Below are 21,275 nucleotides of genomic sequence, written 5' to 3' on the forward strand. Positions count from 1 at the left end.
CCATGGATTTGCTACTGCCTTTCTTGTCTTAGCAGGGTGTGCCATTAGTGGCCATTTAGTTTTTATTGCAGTATGGAGTACAGATAATTTTAAAGAAGCCAATGGAAAATTTCTGTCAGATATGGTAAAGATGAATACATGCAGCAATGATTTCAGTTATTTACTAGATTGTGACAAGATTACAACAGTGTATTACCTTTGAGTATTACTTTTAAGAGTGTTACAATATGTCTATTGCAAAATACCATGCAGATTTTATAGTGACTGAATGACTGAGCTGTCAGCAAAGTATTTCTTAATTGGCTAAGTGCTTGGAAAGAATATGGAGCATGATGCAAATAGGGGGTATCTTCTTTTCAAGCTTTTCTGCCCATAATAGTTATGTGGTGCCACAATTTAAATATTTTTATCAGAAAGTAATTGCAAAAGCATGCAAATGTCTTATTTTCTTCACAGACCTTTGAAAATAACCCTCCTGGGTCTTTTGCCTTTTGCTGTCAGCTCTGAATGGCACCCCAGGGAGTTGACATCTCTTATCAGAAATGAGCAGCCAGGCAAGGGGCAGTCAGCATATTGAGAGGCCATAATAGTGTGTTGGTCAAGGGCACCAGACAGGTACTGAAAGGTCTCTTGTTGTGTTAAACAAATGCTATTTCCTTCCTGCCTGAGAGCTAATTTTTTTGTAAGCTTCTCTTTTGGCAAGAAACACAATAAGGATAAATAAGGCAACCTTTCCAGTGAGAGATTAGCATTAGATTATCATAAATCCACAGATTAAAAGTGCTGTGGTCAATGAGAACAGGCATTGTAAGATTAAATAAAAAGACTAATTGAAAGCGGTGTCCCATAGTAGACAGAGGATTGACACAATATTGTTTAGATATAACCATGGCCTAAGTAGAAAGTGGAAGAATAAAATGCACATTACTTTTTTCAAAGGTTATACTTCTGATTGTACTGCTCTGATGACTGAGCAGTTGTGTATTGTGGGAGTAGAAGAAGGCTAAAAGTGGTCTTTAAAGTACTGAGAATTTATTGGTGAGACCAGTAAAATTTTGGATTCTTTTTAATAATCCTTTATTGTAATCTTTTAATTAAGAAATCAGGTATCTGAGGTATAGATGTGCTTCTAAAAATTAAAATCATTGGTAGAAGATTAATTAAATTTATCCAGAGACCCTTAGATACAGATTTTCAGTCTGCATTGCTGAATATTATTTAGTACTATGTTATTAGGGCTTTATGCTTTCATATCTAGCAAACTCACTGTTCTCTCACCTTCATTATAAACTCTACTGAACTTTTCTGTCTGTTTTCTGGTGATTCCATAAATGTCAGAATTGATTTTACTGAAGTTGCATGTAGGTATATGGGTAGATTAAAACATTCCTATCCTGATTTCCCTTGAGAGGGATAGTACTTGTTTGGTTGTTTGCTCTGTTCTGTTTAACCAGCAAATCTGGACAGCAAGCAAAGATTTCCTCTTAGACAGCTTCTGTCTGTTGCCTTCTGGTCCAGGAAAGAGAGAGGAGATCTTTGTCTTCCCCAAGCAATTCAGAGAGCTTGGGAGCTGCCTAGAATGCTGGATGGTGCAACCAGGAGGGAGCTTTGAGCAGAAGCTGTGGCTGGCAGACACCTATAAATATTAGAGAACAAACATCACTGGGCTGCAGAGATGTGCTTATCAAGAGGGGTCAGTTCACAGATTGTTGCAGCTGTAGAAGCCATTGAAAGCTGACAGGCAAAGATTTAGCAAAGCTGAAGGAAGGACCTGACCAGCAAGGACAAAAGGAACACTGATTCTTGAATGTTGTGTTGTTTTTTGGTTTCGTGTTGAAGTTTTTTGGTTGTGGGCTGTTTGTTTTAACTTCAACCTGTGTCTCTGTTGAGTAAATTTTATTAATACTTAAAAGCATTCCTGTCTCAATGTACCCCTCTTAAAGGAAAGAAATAAGCAAGAAATTGGGCAAAAGGAACAAGAGACATTGGTGGATGAATAAAGAATTCCTGTCATTACTCAAGTGTAAGCAGGAAATACTCAGGAGATGGAAATAGGGTCAGGTCACTTGGAATGAATATAGAGGGATTGTCAGAGTAAGTAAAAACGAGATAAGGAAGGCCATGGCCCATCTGGAATTAAATCTGGCCAAGGATGTCAAGGACAACAAGAAGGGCTTCTTCAAATACATCCATAACAAAAGGAAAGCCAAGGATAATATGGGGGCATTACTAAACGTAACAGGGAGCCTGGTAACAGAGGATGCAGAGAAGGCAAACACCCTTCTCTGATCTGGGAGACTAGGGTAAAGGAATGCTGGAAAGAATTTCCCTTGGTCAAGAAGGATTGGGTTAGAGAACACCTAGGTAAACCTGACATCCACAAGACCATAGGCCCTGATGGGATACATCCACAAGTGCTGAGAGAGCTGTGGAGGCCATTTGCAATCATCTTTGAAAGGTCGTGGTGGTCAGGAGCGGTGCCCAAGGACTGGAAGAAAATAAGTATGACTGACCCCAGTCCTCAGAAAGGGCAACAAGGAGGACTTAGGGAACTCTGTTCACATGGATGACAAGAAGGTAATCAGGAGTAGTCAGCATGGATTCACTAATGGTAAATCATGCATGAGTAACCTGATTGCCTTTTACAATGAAACAAGTATCTGGATGGAGGAGGGACATTGTCTGCCTTGACTTCAGCAAGACTTTCAGCACTGTGTCTCACCACATCCTCACAGGCCAGCTCAGGAAGTGTGGACTGGGTGAGTGGACAGTGAGGCGTATTGAGAACTGGCTGAACAGTGGCACAGGGGCTCGTTGGAGGCCTTGGTGTCCCCCAAGGTTCAATACTGGGCCCATCAGTGATTTGGATAAAGGGGCAGATGCCTCCTCAGCAGGTTCACTGGGATGAGTGGCAGATCCCCCTGAGTCCTGTGTATCCCTTCAGAAGGACCCTGGCAGGCTGGAGAGATGGGCAGGGAGGAGCCTTCTGAAATTCAACACAGGCAAATGCAGGGTCCCACATGTGGGGAGGAACAGCCCCATGCACCAGCACAGGCTGGGGATTGCCTGCTGGAGCAGCTCTGTGGAAAGGACCTGGGGATCCTGGTGGACATTAAGCTGTCCCTGAGCCATCAGTGAGCCCCTGTGGCCAAGAAGGCCGATGGGATCCTGGGGTGCGTTAGGAAGAGCATTGCCAGCAGGTCGAGGGAGGTGATCCTGCTCCTCTGCTCAGCCCTGGTGAGGCACATCTGGAGTGTTGTGTCCAGGTCTGGGCTCCTCAGCTCAGGAGAGTCATGGAGCTCCTGAAGCGAGTCCAGAGGATGACAACAAAGATGATCAAGGAACTGGAGCACCTCTATTATCAGGAAAGGCTGAGGGAGCTCAAGGTTGTGGAGTCTCCCTCACTGGAGATATTCAAGAACCACCTGGACAGAATCCTGTGCTATGTGATCCAGGATGACCCTGCTTGAGCAAGAGGACTGGGCCTGATGACCCACTCTTCTCCCTTCCAACGTTGCCCACTTTGGAACTGTGTAAAAAGTACAGGCCAGGCCATCTCAAAGTTCTAACCATCCAGAGGGATCACCACTTAGCTATCTGGACTTCAATTTATGTGAAAATTTCTTGTTTATCCTACTACAATTGAGTTACTTTCCTATGTCTGCAGTGGGGAATAGCTTCAGCAATATACTATCATTTAATTCCTGAACTGCCAGGGTATGATACATTTATTATGGAAAATACATGATGTGGTTGTTGACTGGGTAATTTATAACATAAAGCTGTAAGTTTTTTCCAGGCTACAAATATATTTGTGTTGCAGCTCATTTCATTCGTTCTGTGTTTGAGTGAGTTCAGATTCTAGGATGATATTGAAGTAAGAAGTGTTTCTAATAGAATTCAAGGGTTAGTGCATTGGAGAGGGTTTCCTTTACCAGACCATAATTCAGCTGATGCTGGTTGCTATGTTGTAAAGTATTGATGTCTTGGGATAATGTTTTAGCAAAGTCAGGGAAATAGAAGCAGTAGGAATCCAGCTCTGTGAGCCACTATCAGCATTTAATATTCATACCTGCATATTCTAGGAACAGAGGCCATCATTCATTAAATTAGTTGCCCAAATGAAGCAGTAAATTGATGAGCTGTTAACTTAAGGATAGCTGGAGTTCTTTTTGTTATCAGTGAAAAGGTGTTGCTTGGGAAGAGCATTATGATCAGGATAATATTTTGAAAACATTCAGCAAGTATAGGATGAAATCAAACTTCTAAGTCTAGGTTTCTTCATCCCTTTTTTCTCCCCTGGTTTTCCTCCTTTCTTCCGCGTCTCACATCCTCCCACAAATAAGATTTTCAGTCTTGTATTTGCACCAAATAGTCTTGATGTTGTAGACTTACTACCAGGCATTTGCTATCAGATGCTGTACCATGAGTACATGAGGAAAATTTTAAGGGAGTAAAGACAGAGTTTATTGCCTTACAGTGAATTAATCACTGACTTGTAGATATGCATCTCCTTTCCTCTTACACATCTCTGTGAAATCTTTTAATTGTCATTCAGTCTTCATCATGGGTAACAAATTTTTGATAGTACCATTAGACAAAGTTCAGCATTCTTTTTAAGTCAGCTTTTGCTGGATCTTTGGCTAAAGCTGACTATAAATAATGAAAAGGAGAGATGTTTGGGATGATTAGACTATGTTGAACAAGAAACTTGTGAAGGACTTAAAAATTAGCGTTCTCCAGTAATAGGTGAAAGCAGCTTACATTAAATTTAATGAGGTTTTGATATGATTAAGTGATCTGTTTAACAGAAAATTGTAGCAAGGAAAGTGGTAGACAAATGTTAGATTCCAAATTAAGTACTAAAGAAAACATAGGAAATGATATATTGACAAAAGTTTGTTGTATTTGTCTGCTGAAGACATCCAGGCATGGGTGATGTGGTAGGTTACTTAACAAGGGCTAATGCACAGCATAATTATATTACAGGAAGCTGGGAAATTGAGAACATTGAGCAACTCTGTTGGGTGACCAAATTCAGCTTTGTATGAAGTCCAAGTTTGTACTGAGGTAGCAGTTTGTGACTGCTCTGGTTAAGACAAGCATGAGCACCAGGAGCTTTGTGTTTTGTGCTAACAGCCCACTCACTGCCTTTCTCGTGGTATGGGCAAAGACAAAACCACAGTATTGACATAGAGAAGGGGCAGGTCTGGTGCAGATGTCACAGATTGAAGTGGAAGGAGAGCAGAAACACACAGGAACTGCTTGCCTAGGGGACCATGAAAGTAATACCAAGTCCTGTCCTAAAGGCAGGAGTCATTACATGCTGGGACCCTGAGAAGAATTTCTTCTGTCTAAATCTTGACAGGATGTGTCAGTTGAGTAGATTTCTGATTTAAGCGTTTGGGAGCAACTGACTAGAATATGTATGTGCAAGCTGAACAAAACAAAAGATTCTTTTGTTTTGTGAAAATCTTTTCTCTAAAACTTTGAGAAAGTTAATTTCAGACAAATACGGCAAAGTTAAACACAAAATGGTTATGTTAGAATGCTAGTAGTGGATTTCTTCCTTACACTAGTTCTTCTGAGGTCAGAGGAGGAGTGTTTAAAAGTTACCATGCTGTATTGTTCACAGTTGTTGCAAATGTATGGATTTTACGGGTTTATGTTCAGGATGTCCATATCCAAAGCCAAGAAGTAAAAGTGGCAGATGTGTAACTGAGAACTCTGTACTTCTGATGAACAACAACAGTACACATGTGTAACTTAGGTACTGGAGATGAATGGTGGTATCAAGACAATTGTCAGTGTTGGTGCTATGTCATTTTTATATTTGGCAGTTAGGCAAATTGTATTGACTTAAATATCATGTAATTGCATTCCAGGAAAAATTTACGCATGATGGATATTGGGATTGAGATTGATAGTCAGTTTTCTGGTTGATCTGATTCCTCTCTACCCAATGGTTGCTCTTCATCAGTGAAAGGGCATCTGAAATCAGTGCAAGTATACTTAGGTGCTACTGTTTATTCAGGATATTAATTTCTGCCCTTAATTCTGGGGTCATGCTTTTGTTGATCAGACAGCATGGTGTCTGAATGCACAGGTGTGCTCTGGCTGCTGAGGAAACATCTGTTTGGCTGGCACCTTTGCTGACAATTGCATTGATGCTGTACGTGCTGCAGCTTAGGTCCTGAAAGTGATCCTTCGCTGGGGAAGAGGAGGATTGGCCCAGTTACTGCACTCCTTGCAGGTAGCCTCTACTGAATAATTTGACACCCTTGGAAGCAGCAGCCAGTCATCTTTCAACTTGTAATTGTGTGCTACCTTTTTGTAGTTTTTTCCCTATTAATTTTTTAATACTACTGTTTCAAATAGAAAATGCCCAAATGACAAGAAACAAAAGCCTACAAATTGTCTTAGAGTTACATGGAGAAGGAAAAATGGAATAAAATTGAATATGTTGCATAAGGTCTTTTGCACTAACACCTTCCAAGAACACTTCATTCCATAGTAGGTCTCCATGTCCTTATATTTTTGAGGTGTCCCAAGATAAATATTCCAGGCAAAAATTTGATTTTGTTTAATTTTATGATTCTAACCTGTTTTCAAAAAGACAACCACACACCCTTTCCCTCTGCCCAGTGACAAAACTGCAAATACAGTGTAGAGTAAAAGAAAGTTCCTTCTGATCTTCCATAGATGTGTATGCTTGACTTGACAGTCTTGTAAACAGCTCTAATCTAGAGAAAGCCTTGGGATTAACCTATACCAGAAAGAAAAAGGAACAATCAAACCTCTATGGAATGAAAGTATGTACTAAGGGAGTTAGTGCAGAATAAGTTACTGTGCTTTCAATTTTCACCTTCGTTTTTGTTACACCAGCTTTCCTCTGCAGACAGGTTTAAGGGAAGGATAATTTTTTAAGGATGAAACTCAATTTTCAAAGGGGAATGGGATTTAACAGTACAACTGTCATTATAGTTTGTGAGCTGCATGTAAAGATGTTGAGAGTTTTATGGCTTACATTTTTAATGCAGCTGTGTATAAACGTCTTTTCTACATTCTGCTGCAACATCAGTTTTATATCATGTGGAACTAAGCTATTTTACCTCCTATTTAAGCATATTCCCAGGTATCATTAAAAATAACATTTTAAGCCAGATTTTGTGACAAAATGTCAGCTAAATGCACTGTTGATTATAAGGATGTTTTTTCAAGCTACTTTCAGGAAAAGAGGACTATTTCTTATTGTCCAAATCCGTGGATACCATTCATGCTGACTTTTCACCCCTATTTTTATCCTTGTTTTCTCCAACAGAAAGGAGAGCCAAACTGCAGTATTTTTTCTCCAGAAACCACAGAGCAGCTGACCTTTGAGATTCCTCTGAATGATTCTGGCTCTGCTGGACTTGGTGTGAGCTTGAAAGGCAACAAATCTCGGGAGACAGGAGCTGATCTTGGGATTTTCATCAAATCAGTTATTCACGGAGGTGCTGCTTTTAAGGTATGGAAGAAGCACATCAGGAGATTAATAGGTTAGAATTCTGCCATTTCTGTGTTGAGTGCTGAATCTCACTTGAGAAGCATTCCAGGTACAAATACCTTTGTCATTCATTTCTTTGGGTGAACTAGAAATCTAACATTTTGTCTCGGAGTTTCTGGGGTTGTGTGTGAAGCAACAAAATTTTCCAAAGTGAATTGGTGCAAACCTTAGGGAACATTTGGATGTTGCAGGAAATGGGGAAGGGGAAGAAGGATACGCATAGGTAGATATGTGTAGAGGCTGTCTTCCAGCTTTCCCACAGCCTGCAGAAAGAGAAAAGTTTGATTGGCTCAGTGACAGAGAAGTTGATACCTACACTTTGTCTGTAAATAAAAACACTCTCATAATTTTCTTCTTTTTTATTCATAATATTTTTTTATCACTGTATTAAAAATGTGTCTTGGTTGAGCTTTGACATCAGATGTGCAGAAGTTATCAGTTGTTCCTGAGGTGGATTGAATTGGTAATATTAAATTGGTAAATGACAGTATTATGAGTTGTTCTGTTCCTTCTAAGCACTGTGCAAAGACTATTGTATATTTTATGATTAAAAAGTATTCGAGTTATTGTCTAATCTTTAAGAAATCTGTTGACTGCATTTTTTCCCCCCAAATAAAACTTGGAAAAGGTAGTTTCTCTGAATTGGAAACAAATTACTTAATCTTTCAGAGCTAGTATGTTTAACACCTGTAGAACCATAATGTAATTTTTGTCTTTTATCTCAGCAATTCCTTGCAGTTCTCTCTTCTGTAAAAATACCTTTTAATTCAGCGTTATGTAAATTGCTCTACTGACATCAGCCTGCTGAGTAAGACAATTCACAACATTAAAACTTCGGTGATCATCTATTTACAGCAGCTAATAAATATCAATAATCAAGGTTTTAGGTTTCATGAGAATGTTTAATAGTTCCCTGCTTCTGTTATTTACCTGTCCTAGTCTCACAGTTGTTTCAAATCTTGGATCTTCATCTAATTGGATTACACCAGAACCGAGTTAACACACATATGGCCAAATTAGGGCTGGACAAGCTCAATTCATGTTCATGTCTGCTGCAGAGTATGAATCATTTTAATGTGGAAATGAGGCTGCCCTCTTTGTTTTCCCAGCTCCGTGTCCACACCAGTTGCAGCGACAGTGCATTGCCATGGATAAACTCTTTGTTTTGAATAGCCAAGCTGTGGAGCCATATTCCATATTAGCAGGCTGGCTGCCTGACTTGTCACATCACAGACCCATAAGACAACCTTTTCTAGGTCTGTATGTTTGCTACTCTCTATTCCCCCACAGAGACTCACTCCAGAGCAGTTACTTTGGTTTGAGATGTCCAGAGACTACTAAAGCAGGACTTCGGTGCTCACCCCTGAGTGAACAGCCACAGTTAGTTGCCGTGACTGGGAGATTATTTTGTCTTGTGATAGCCTGTAGTCCTGTGACCTGCTCTCCATCCTACCTCGTTATAACCCTTCCAGCAATTAGACCTGTGTTGTGGAAATGGATCTGAATGTAGGCTCCAGAGCAAATGAGACAGTACCTGAGGCTCTGGCTTCAACCAGAACAGTTCAGAGACTGTCCTGTGTACAAGTGCTCAAAGAATGCAGTCATTTTGGCAATGTTTTAAGACTCACAGTCTACTGTTGTGTAATGCATGGAGAACAGCTGTCTTTCTTCTGTCTAATGACCTTTCTATAGAACACAACCTAATCAGTGTGTATAAACAATTAATAAAATTTCTTGAATCAAGTTAAAAAGTGTGCACATATTTGTACATAAATATTTAAAGATGTCCTATTGTCCTTATTTTAAATCTCTTCTTGGAGCAAGTTTTGAAATCAAAAGCTTTTATTTCCAGCTGGTAGTTGTCCAGAGCATTTTCCCATGCTGTTCATTGGTATTCTCTGAAATGGATTATTATGGATTAAGACATGTGCATTTGCTTTTCAGTGTACAGTGTTTTCTTGGGAAACAGTCACAGGAGGAAATCTTAATGCTCACTGACATGAGAATTCTTTCACTATTTCTCACTTCTGCATTTAGAATTTAAAATATTTTCTATATTGGTGTATCATGCTAATATAAGTTGAAACTTTATCCCCTTGTCTATACAGTCACTGCTTGTCCTCATAAGAAGAAATGTAATACATAGAATTTCATCACATTTATTTCACTGATGAAGTAAATGCTCAATCCTTCTAATGCTGTGTAAAGGTTTTGAGGCATTAAATTTCTTTTACCCATGTGTTTTTTAGAATGAAGAGTAGACTGCGAGATGCAGACCATCATTTTTGTTTACTTTTTCTTGTTATTGGATTAAACCAAGGTCTTAAGAGACGCTAATGTTTTTAAGTTTTTTGATATATTAACACGGTAATCTAACTCTAATGTGTTAGTGGCATTGCAAAGTGCAGTAAGGGATATTTTAAAAACCATAATGGAAGATTTTAGTTCTGTCTTTTATGAATTTTCTTTTGTCCTAGCTAAAGGTTGTAGAAAATGTCAATGCATGTAACATCATACATGCTACAGTAAGACTCGGTCCTCTTTAATGCTCTGCCTACAAAATCAGACAAAATAGAAATGCCTTAAAAGTTCCAGGTTTGTATTCTAACATTGCATCCTGCAGGAATAAAACCAGTTGCTTTTGCTGATTGAACCATTATGTCCCTTCTTAACCTTCTTTTGTAATTTTGAGGTATCTATTTTTTAACATCCCTGAGATAAAGAAGTTGCTGGAATACTTGATATTTGTACTTATGCAGAGCCTTTCATGTGAAGAGAACTAACATTTGACTGAGTTTAAATGTATCTTCACTCCCCCTAACTCTGGGGATTTCAGCCTTGTTCACCTTGAGACATCTTGGCTTTTCACTTATGATGCATTCCTGGGGATCAGGTACTTGCAATCCACTGCTGCTGAAATGAAACAGAGCCATTACAAGAAATAATGTAATATTTTCTATGTGTGCATTTCTTCAAATCAAACATGGTGTAGCTCAAATGTCCTTTTTCCTTCTGCGTGCTGTTGCAATAAACACTGTTTGTTGTGTGCGATGGATGGGGAAATTGGATAATTCCAATAATTGCCATTAGGGCATTTCTGTCAGAAGTGTCATTGGTGTGATAAGGGAAATAGCTTATTGTGCCTTGATTAAAAACATAAGTACTTGAAGATCATGGCATTATATCTTCCTGCTCTATTGTAAAAAGTGGAATCTTGTGAATGACTCTGAGGAATATGGCAGCCATGTGGTGGTAGATTCTGCCCCTTGCTGTGAGTCACCATAAAAAATCCAGCATTTTTTGAATAAGTGAGGCAAGAATATCAGCCTCTATTAGAATAGCTCACTCGCAGTTCCAGAGATGGCATTTGAAAACTGTTCTGCTGAAATGCCAAATGTTGTTTTCCTACTCAAAAGCCACAAAGAAACCTACCTCTCAGAGATGAAAGAAGAAACGTGTGAAAACAACATTTAACTTGTTTTGAGCCAAGCAGATTTTCTTGCAGTTCAGGCTTCCAAACCAGGCCATAACACAAGGGATGTGAAAATCTGTGTTTGGAAACTGTTCAGACGTTGGGATTTTCTTTTTCCCTGGTCTCTAAAAAGGCAAAAGGTTTTTCTGTGAAGTAACTTCTGCCTGTTGTGTGAAAACAGCATTCAGCTGTCTTCCACCCTGTCTTGTACAGGTGACTTAACAAGTGTGGTTGATCAACATTTATGAATGATGCACATCTTTTTTTCTTCAATCACAATTTAAGTGTTGAATTCAAGTTGAATTTTTCATTTAAGTGCTGCACAAAACAGAGTGGGAAGAAGGGAGGATGCATCTAAAGAAGCCCTTTAAGAAGTAATGTAATTAAAATAAATAAATACAGTCATACAAAAGTACTACAAGGAATATTAAAAATTGGGCCAACACAGAACCTTAGGAGGCTCAGTGATTCATTTAAAAATGCATGCTGTGTTCAGGATAGTTGCATACTTAATAGATGTAGTTGTGACAAGATGCATTTGACATTGTATTTGTAATACACTTTAGAAAGAAACTTTAAGAGATATTTTTACGTGGTGGGTTTTTTTCAGAAAGGAGAAACAGTCATCTAAGAAACTGTAGGACAATAGGGGAAGGACATGAGGACTTGTAAATTTTTCAAAGTTTTATAGAAATTTACAAAAAAAAATATTTTTTCCTCAAACTCCTGTTGCTCTGAATAGCTCAATTTCAGCAAATTTTGATCGAATACAGAGGAAATGCAACATGTGCAAATGATAAAATTTTCAGTTCAGCAATGTTAACTCTTGTCTCTCTAAACTTTAGCTCTTGTGATGGCATCATTCGTATGTAAAGGGTGGGGTTTATTTACTGACTTTGACTGTATGTACATCTAAGTTGGCATAAAATATTCAGCAGAGAGGTGAGAGAGGTTTCGGTATCTCTTCCAAACGGTCTCTCTGTTTTCCATCCTCCATTCCCAAGAAAAGTTTTATTTCTCTTCATTTTCCTTTTCTTAGTGACTCACCTCCTAATTATTTCTTTCTATCTTCTTGTCCATCCCAGTTTATTTTGGATTTTGTTATATACTGTTTTTTCTTCAGGTTTGTGGTTATCTGTACCCTGTTGTAGTAATATGCAGTTCCAACAAAAAGAACACTTAATAAAGCTGGGTGTGTCACAGCTACTGTAACTCACTCAAAAATGACTTAGACTTGGCAGCAATAGCAGGACAGTGAGTTCAACATCTTAGTTGCAGAAAAAAAAATAGAAATCAGATTGTTTATAGATTTGTATTGCTCAGATGAAATATGTAAACAGTTTGGATGAATGACTTATGAAGAGTTTGTGCTGAGCCCGTGAATGAATCAGACTCATCTTAACCAAGCACTGTATTTCTGTGCAAGATCTTCCCTGTTTTTGTTTCTTCACCACCTTATATCTGATGTCTTTGGTTTTCTTACACCTTCTCCTTGTTTGAGGTCTGATGCCAGCCTGATAACTGTGAACTTGACAAGCTTTAAAAGAAATTCCTGTGTCTCAATTAAATAAACCTTATTTTCTTGTTTAAGAGAGAAAAGTCCATGGCATGTTCTTTTATGAAAAGAAATAAATCACAGATCATAATGACAACAGCAGTAGGACTCCTAAATCACAAAATAGCAGCGTCCACAATTTTATAACACCACAAATGTCAGTTAACCTTGGCAAATGAAGCTAAAGTATTTTTTCGAAGCGTAGGTTACTTGGTATGGCTCAACCCTAATTTTGTTATTGGCAGCAGTTTTGGGTGTTGTAAAATAGGGACAGCATTAATTAGTAAGGATGCTTAAGTTTTAGTGACCATTTTGTACTGAGGACATTGGACCATGTGATGGCTTGAGAATTGTGACAAGATACACACCAATAAGATTGTAAGACAAAATTTTTGGAGTTATTTCTTATCAGATCTTAATGGCTGATAATAATGCATAAGATTGTAAGACAAAATTTTTGGAGTTATTTCTTATCAGATCTTAATGGCTGATAATAATGCATGAAAAATAGGTTGTAGTACTCATTTGTGATTGCAGTGTGGATACCAATAGTTAGAGTGTGGGCCCTTTAAACTAAAACAAGATTATTTTCCTTCTTTTTCATGGATGGGGTGGGTGGGGTTTTTTTGTGGTTTGTATTTTTTTGGTTTTGTGTGTTTGGTTTGGGGTTTTTTCAATAATACAAATAAATTTCAAATGCAAGAAAAACAGCAGTCTGTGCATGAGCATCTATGTTTGTATTTTCACTATGAATTCTTTCCAAAAATGTAGTAAATAGGGGGGAAAAAAATGCCAGTTATTGGACACAAAGTTATTTCTGGCACTGTCCAGTCTTTTATTTATTGAGTTACAGCAGCAATGTCCGATTGTCTGCGTTGTGCTTTCCCATACGTAGCACCTCTGCTTAATAATTCTTGGGGTTTTTTATACTGTCTTTGCTTTCTGCTTGCAGGACGGTCGTTTGCGAGTAAACGATCAGCTGGTTGCAGTGAACGGGGAGTCGCTGCTGGGCAAGTCAAACCACGAGGCCATGGAAACCCTCAGGCGCTCCATGTCCATGGAGGGCAACATTCGCGGCAGGATCCAGCTGGTCGTGCTCCGCAGGCTGGAGGCGCACACAGAGGTGGGGCAGTAAATGCATCTCTTAGACTGATGTCTTTCCAGTCCCAATGGTTTTCCACATAAGAGGTGATAGCTAACGTCTTGGTCATAGAGAGCTTCTCCTGTATTGATTCTCCTGAATTAATTCTCTCCTGGGGAGGGGACTCAAAAAATGTTTCTGGTTGATATCTCCTGGTCTTGCTGTTCTTGTTGAGACTAGGCTATTCTTATTTTGATTCAACAAGTATTAGAACAAAAGAAAATACGATTTAAAAAAAGGTTAATTTAGGATTAATACATTGATGTAGTTTTGACTATCTGCTACCTCCTCAAGGCAATCGCTGGGATACAGGCAATTTAAATTATTCTGATTTCGTTTGTTCTTATAATCAGAGACCTGAGTATCTTAGTGTGACTAGGATTTTACTTTATTCTAGCTTTTTCTTGTTCATTAGTATTAATGTATTTTTTTTTTCTTTTTGAGTGTGTTTTTCTGGAATTGTCTTGCCTTTTTATTGGTTGTTTGGGTTTTTTTTTTTTACCTTAAAGGAACAAAATATTTTACTTTTCCTGGTCAGATGAAGATTCCTTCAGGATGGGTTTCTGAGTTGATTAACATAAAGTCTTTTTAAGCAAGATAACAAAATAAGAAAATAAAGATATTTTTAATGTTTTCTAAACATCATATAAATTCATGTTTACCAGTCACTTCTTATTCTGAAAAAGATTGGGTTTATGATCTCCCTTGCTCCCTCTTTCATTTATGCATGCACACAGGTATGTACACTCCTTTCTCATCTTTACATAAATACTATACATGCATACTGTCTGCCTTTTCTACTCACCCCAGCTTTAATTTTAACCCTTGAGAAAATATTTTGAAAAGTTTCAATACCTGTAGAGTTCTTTAAAATGAAAGTATGTACAAGTGGATTTGGGATGTAAAAGGTTGTAATAAATCTCATTATAGAATTCCAAGACATTTCAAGCTTCTTACTTAGTGAGCATTACTGGAACATTTTAAAATATTACCAACAGTCATGTCTGTGGGTGTATTTGCATAAAATTCCAGAGGGAGGAAGAGAATGCAGGTGTCTTGTAACTTAATTGACTCTTAAATATTTTTCTGATAATTTTCTATGTAATTTACTACCATCATTTATTGATTGAGAAATGGATTTTGAAATACATTACTTCATTATATTACCAAATATTTTTTATATTACCAAATATTATGCTCTTACTTTGATGGGAGGACTCTTTGGAAAAGCCTCATGATGTCAGTTGTGCCAGGAAAATATGAAAAGTATCTATTAGGAATTCTGGACTATATTAAAGGAAAACACATGTTTGCTTTCCTTCTATATGTGACAGCATCCTGTTGTAAGGAAAAATTATGAAGTATATGTTATATTTATTGTGCACTTTTGGGATATAAGAAAGATAGCTCACCTTCAAGGAAAGTTCAGTCCTGTGAGTTTTCTTTATTTAACTAAAGCTACTTCTTTTTAAAAAGCTTCCAATCAAATGCCAGATTGACCTAGTAAAAGTATGAGGCTGCTTTTTATAGTTAAGTGTATAGTTTTCAATATTATCCAGATGTATGAAGGAGGTAAATAGTCTTGACTCATGCCCTATGAAGAATGCATAATGAGGTCTTGATTGAATCAAATTCATTTTAGACAGGAATTAATTTTTATAGGGTAGTCTTTGCGTTCAATTGTAATTCCATTTGAGTCTGGAGACCGTAGGAGAAATGGGTCAGTGCCCATTCTTTCCTTTCCCCAGAACAGCTACCCTAGCACTGCATCTCAGCTTGGCAGAAGGAGAATATGTTTAGAAATGCATTATTGTTTTTATTGGGCAGGACACTAATGGAGGTCTTCCATGACAGCTATGTTTTATAAGCTGAATACTTGAATTAGTTTGGTTACTGATCAGTTGTTGGGATATTGATTGTGTCATTTATCAAAGAGCTGGAAAAGCAGATTTGTTGGTGCTGTTAATTCAAGACTCCTTCTCCCACTGTCTCTCCAACGGATAGACTTTGAAAAAGCAGTAAATGTGGACATTACAACCTAAGGAAGCTTATGTAAAATAAAGACTCCAGTTCCAAGGGGAAACACAACTGTCAGTGTCTGTGTGGTATGTGTGTGTTTCTGTATGGAGGTTGAAAATAACCTTTTCAAATGGCTGATTCTGCACTGAGGAAAAGAGAATGTTACATGTGCCGCCTGTCCACTAAGCTTAGATTTGTAGCCATATTGTCACCATGAGCCTGCCAGCACTGATTTGTGTTCTGAGGTGCAATCTTTCCATTTTATTATGCTTATTTTCATTGTATTTATTCTATCACTATTTTATTACGATTTTATTTTTATGAAGTTACATTATTTATTTTTTTTATTATTAAGCTTGAGAAACAGGTTGCAAAGAGGTGTAACATGCTGTCCTTCCTTATGTCTTGGTTTGCAGGCAGTCACTTGCCAATACTTCAAACCTCTTGTATCATTTTAAAAATAAATTACATGGGTTAGATATATGCATTTCTTCCGTATATGTGACTATGGAATTTTTGAAAATGTATATTTAGTATAACATTTGCTGACATAATGAACGTGCAGTTTAAAAATAGAAGCCAGTTGGATCCTGCTTCAAAAAAATAGATTTAAAATCGCAGAAAATATAAAGGTTGCTTTGAAGACTAGCCATATTTCCCCAGTGTGGGTTTTTGGTTTTCAATGAATAATGACTACAGAAATGTATTTCTGGGTCTGTCCCAGTTTTAGAAACTGTGATTTTTATTATTTTTTTTTCCCAACTATTTTCCTTTATGCAACTGCTCAGGAGAATAAATTAGGCGGTATGGCATGTATGGGGGTGTGGGGTAGGAAATGTCTCAAAAGAAAAGCTGACTAGAGGTGTGACAGGAGTTTGTTTAGCTGCTAGCCAGAAGACCTGCGTTTGGGAGTTTGGTGTAACTCCTTACTTGCAAAACTGTTCTAGTGTGTGATCATCAGAACATATGCACTCAGTCTCAGGGAGAAGGGAACCAGCTGGCTGGCAGAAAAATACCATTGGCATTGCCCATGTTCTTGTGTTGACAATGTCACAAGCTGCCCTCCCAGATGGAGAATTTGAATGAAGCCAGTTGTGGGTCATAAAAAAAAAAAGAAATCTCCATTTTTGTGCATCATTCTTAATGGTTGTTATAGCTTGGATGTTGTTCTTATTTCATGGTCAGCAAAACCAGACTGCAGTTTTGAAGAGCTCTCTCAAGTTTCTCATTTGAGAGGAGGCAATATACAGTGCTCACATTATATCACACTGTGTCCGTGCACTGTCTGCAGCGATGGATGCTCTTCTGTGTTGTTGAATATGTAAATTTGGTGTTGCAATGTGTGGTTCTGTTTTTCCCTTAGGAACGCTCAGACCAGGGAGTCTTTCAAAAATCAGCCTTTGACGGGAGTCATAACTTCGCAGCTGCTTCCCGACGCAATGATACCATTCTCCAGCAATTTGTAACATGCAGTCCTCAGGAAGGAATAAAAGGTAGTCTCTACATACCCTTCTCTGCTGAGGCAGAGAGCGCTTTGTGGTTTTCTTGCCTGAAATCCACAGCCACCAAAAGCAGTTAATTAGAGTAAGTGCACACTATGTTACTTTGAGGCTTGAAGATCCAGCGAGGGTGGGAGAGCTGACTCAGAAGTTGTGAATGAGATTCCTGGCACAAATTCCAGTTTAAGTAACAGTTTCTAGCTCGCTGCCCCAACACGTAAGGCTGGATAAAAAACAAATGATGAGTGCAAAATATATGTTGTCAAAATGTTTATTTTCTATATATCTTTAATGAGCGCAATGATTTTTACATTTAATTTTTAGATTATGTCCTGGGTTATTATAAGCTTAATTAATTTTTACTAAAACATGATGTTTGAAAAGTGCACTTGCTTATTTTAGACTTTAAGGTAAAATTTGTTCAGAGGTTAGAACCATTCGCCTAATTTACAAACTGGAATTATATTAATGAACTCATTAAAAGGAATTAGGTAATTGTGTAAATTGTGCAAAGAAAACTTACATGTGCGAGCATATGGAAGCATATGAGTAAGAGCATTTAAGGCCACTTCTTATCATGTCTTTTTTCATTTCTGATGGTAGACTGTACTATCTGTCCAATTTGCTCCTGACTCAGCAAGATACTAGTTATTTGAAAAGTTTAAGTATTTGAGATGGTCTTGACCCCTATCCTTTTAACTGTGCTCTCATTCTTCAAGCCAAGCACATAGATAGATACCTTTCAGTATTTAGTAGGAATTTTTCATTATTTTCAGCAGGAAAAAGTATTTTCTTTGATGTAGTTGATTTATGCATGATTTTTCCCACTTTCGTAGACAACTGTGGAATCAGGGTAGCCTGCAAAAAGTAATTTCATAGGCTGCTGTGATGGCTGTGTGGGGTACTTTTAATCAAAACCAAAGAGCCCTTATTTTTAAAATGCAAGAGAAAATTCCGTAGAATTTAGGGGTAGCTTATTTGTGTTGACTGCACTATTTTGACAGTGTGACTCGAGGCAAAGAATTAGGCATAGCCTGGAGCATTGTAAATATTCAAAGATCAGATGCTTTGCTTAGATCTACCTTTCGTTTCTCTTGTATGGAATTTACGCTCATTCTGTAGTTTCAGGAGAACAGGGTCCAATCCTTGGAGCTAGCCTGCCCTGTAGAGTTAGGCATTACCAAAGAGATATCAGAAAGCAGCAAATACCTTTAAATGCTTCCTTAAAAACCATAAAAACAAATGCTCTGAAGCCACTGATGCAGATGAATGGCAACTGCTAACCTGTCACTTAAATTCAAAACAAAGTATGTGGATGAGCTGTACTTTCAGATAAGGATTTCTTTAACTGCAATGCAAAATCAGGATGGCTGGTTTTCAGCTCAGTCATAAAATTATTTTAAATAGGCATCTTTTTAATTTAAGAATTATGGTAAGAGGGCATTATAGCGAAAAAACAGTCATGGCCTCAGAAGAGAATGTGTCAGATGTGAAAAGGCAGCTTTGGAGAGCTGCTGGAACAGAGAGGGTTTGGCTTGGCTGTGTCTTCAGAGCCATGGCCTGGAAAGTGATTGGGATTGGAGTCAGTGGACAAGAGACTACAAAGATGTTGTTACCACTGACTCAAGATATCATCGTATTGTGATTTGTGTTGAAGATTTGGCATTTGATGAATAAAATTTCAATGATCTTAGCGGAAAACTGCACAGGCACTTGCAGCAGGAGGGCTGTGGGACAGCTCTGATAAGACATTGTTCTGGTGAAATACAATTTGGGCTTACAGTACTCTCACACATTGGAGAAATATTTCTCTTATTTTGAAATCATAGTATTAATTATTATTGAGCTAATGCTCATTCTGCTTTCCATATGAACCTGCCACCTATTTCCTCCCATCACTGGTCTAAATTATTTTTTGGGCACTGTTTCTTAAGAAGTTTTGTCCTCGGTGTTTCAGGGTATCTGTAAGGGTGAAACACGTTACCTGTGCACTACCCTCTTTTATGACAGCTATGAACTTTAGGTTGTGTGTGTGCTTAAGGACATGAGTCACAGACCTAGTGAGCGTCTTGTGCCAGGCAGGAGCAGATCCTTATACATGTTCACACTGTGCTGTCCACATTCTGAGAATAGAAGTGCAATTGGTACATTTTTGCAAAGAATAATAAAACATAGAAGAGATTTTTAACATAATACGGGATCTGATGTAATAATTTAATGTAGGAGCTGTATTATGTTTCATAAAATGTCATTTTCTTAATTAATGTTTTCCAATAAGTTATTTCCAGTACCATTCACTGCTCCCACCAATAAAATTCTTATGAAAGCTCAGCAAAAATACAAGGAAGCTTGGCCTGCTAATATTGCTGTCTGTTTTAGGAGTCTTTTTTATTATACATGAGCAAGAAAATCTAATGTCTGGAGAAAAGTGCTTATAGCCAAAACATTAAATTTTGTCTTGCCTGTAGATATTTAAATAAAGGGGGAGGGGATAGTGATCCAGTATTGAAATGCCAGTGTTTGTTCTATTTTTGCATGAATAACACTTGCTGCCTTCAGGTCCTCACTTCTTTTGCTGCCAAGCTGTTGCACGGTGTTTTTTAGAACAATCTCTTTGAGAATTGATACTTTAGTGCCAGCAGCTTTACATTTCTGGTGTTGAAAGATTACTGGGATGTGTTTCATTAGAGGTTCTATTTCTTATAACCCTTTATTATAAATAGTTATAAGGAAAATGCTGTCATCTCTCTGTGGAGTAATGAAATAATCAAACTTTCTCTACTACCAGAGACTGCCAAATCCTCATGGTTGTACAAGCACCTGTTTTGATACATATGTGGTAACATAAAGCTAGAAATTTTTAATTATTCAGATTTTCCTTGTAAATGCCGTATGTGTCTTATAGACAGACTCAATTTTTACTTTGCCTGAGTTACTCTTTTTAACTCTCTTAGTCTGTATAATATCTTAAAATTTAATACATTTTATTCAGTGCTTAGATATACCTGAATCTGTTAAGGTCATTTCCTGAGGTCTTGAACATGGAGCCAGTGTCTGCCCCTTAGGTTAAATTCTCTCATGCTCCAGCTCCTGCTCCCATTTTACTGGGAGCTGTAATCCCTTGTGATCATTTCCGAATCACTGAGGAAGTCTGACGTTTTTCTATGTGTACCCTTTTGTTACTGTAAGAAAAATACCAGTGGTAACCCATGATCAAACAGCCTTGGTGAAATGATGTACCAATTACTGTGAATCCAAGTTAGTATAACTGCAAATATGTTCAGTCTCTTGCCATGACTATAGGAGTCTGTTCAAAAAGGCTAACCACAGTGTAAGTGTGGTATGATTATATATTTTTTCAGTTCATTGGGTTTTTTGTGGGTTTGGGGGGGGAAGGGTTAAGGGTTTTTTTCTTTTATTGGTGTGGGGTTTTTTTATGGGGGGGTAAATTTTTTTCCGTCAGGCATCTCTTTCCTACTTTTGATAATCAGTGTTTTAGGGACTTACTAAGTCTAAAGCTCTGTCTGGACCCTTGTGCCATGGATACATCTCTAACTTTTGGTACATATCTTAATCTTTTTTTTAAAATTTTGTTTCCAAAGTGTCTTCATGGCAGTGAGTTCTCTGAGTAACACTACTTTGTGTTTGTCCTAGGTGTTCTACTTGATAGTTAAACTGGTTGCCTTTTTGTTACTGTGCATGAGACTGTAAAAGCTTCCTTTTCACCTTATGCATAGCTTCTACTATGTCATAGACTCCTCTTACATCCTCTTTCATTGCTACTTTCTCTAAAGAATCCTAATCTGTGGTCCTTGTAGGAGTGTTTGTACCTGTGTCCACTATCCTTGCTACCTTTTCAATATGCTTCTGAATTATATTACATTATTTTTTGGATAGGAAGAATGAAACCATAGACACTATTTAAAAATGAGGCTCACTGTTGAGTTCTAGCTGGAGTATTTGGATTTTTTTGCACTTGTAAATGACTGCCTCCCTTTGACTTCACTAAGAATATATTTACTGAAAGAACAATCCAGTGCACA

At 37.9% G+C, this 21,275-nt stretch overlaps 1 protein-coding gene across 5 annotated transcripts in view; it reads left to right on the forward strand.

Annotated features, from left to right (window-relative positions):
• Nucleotides 1-21,275, forward strand: part of PARD3B (par-3 family cell polarity regulator beta) — a 393,890-nt gene that overhangs the window by 191,458 nt on the left and 181,157 nt on the right. For all 5 annotated transcript variants that reach the window (XM_058839501.1, XM_058839502.1, XM_058839498.1 and 2 more), the window contains exons 11-13: nt 7,322-7,507; nt 13,526-13,696; nt 17,097-17,226. In XM_058839501.1, the coding sequence (XP_058695484.1) occupies nt 7,322-7,507; nt 13,526-13,696; nt 17,097-17,226 (487 nt within the window). The remainder of the gene's footprint in view (nt 1-7,321; nt 7,508-13,525; nt 13,697-17,096; nt 17,227-21,275) is intronic.

This window comes from Poecile atricapillus, chromosome 5 (assembly GCF_030490865.1).
Source record: "Poecile atricapillus isolate bPoeAtr1 chromosome 5, bPoeAtr1.hap1, whole genome shotgun sequence".
In the NCBI taxonomy this organism is placed as follows: Eukaryota; Metazoa; Chordata; class Aves; order Passeriformes; family Paridae; genus Poecile; species Poecile atricapillus.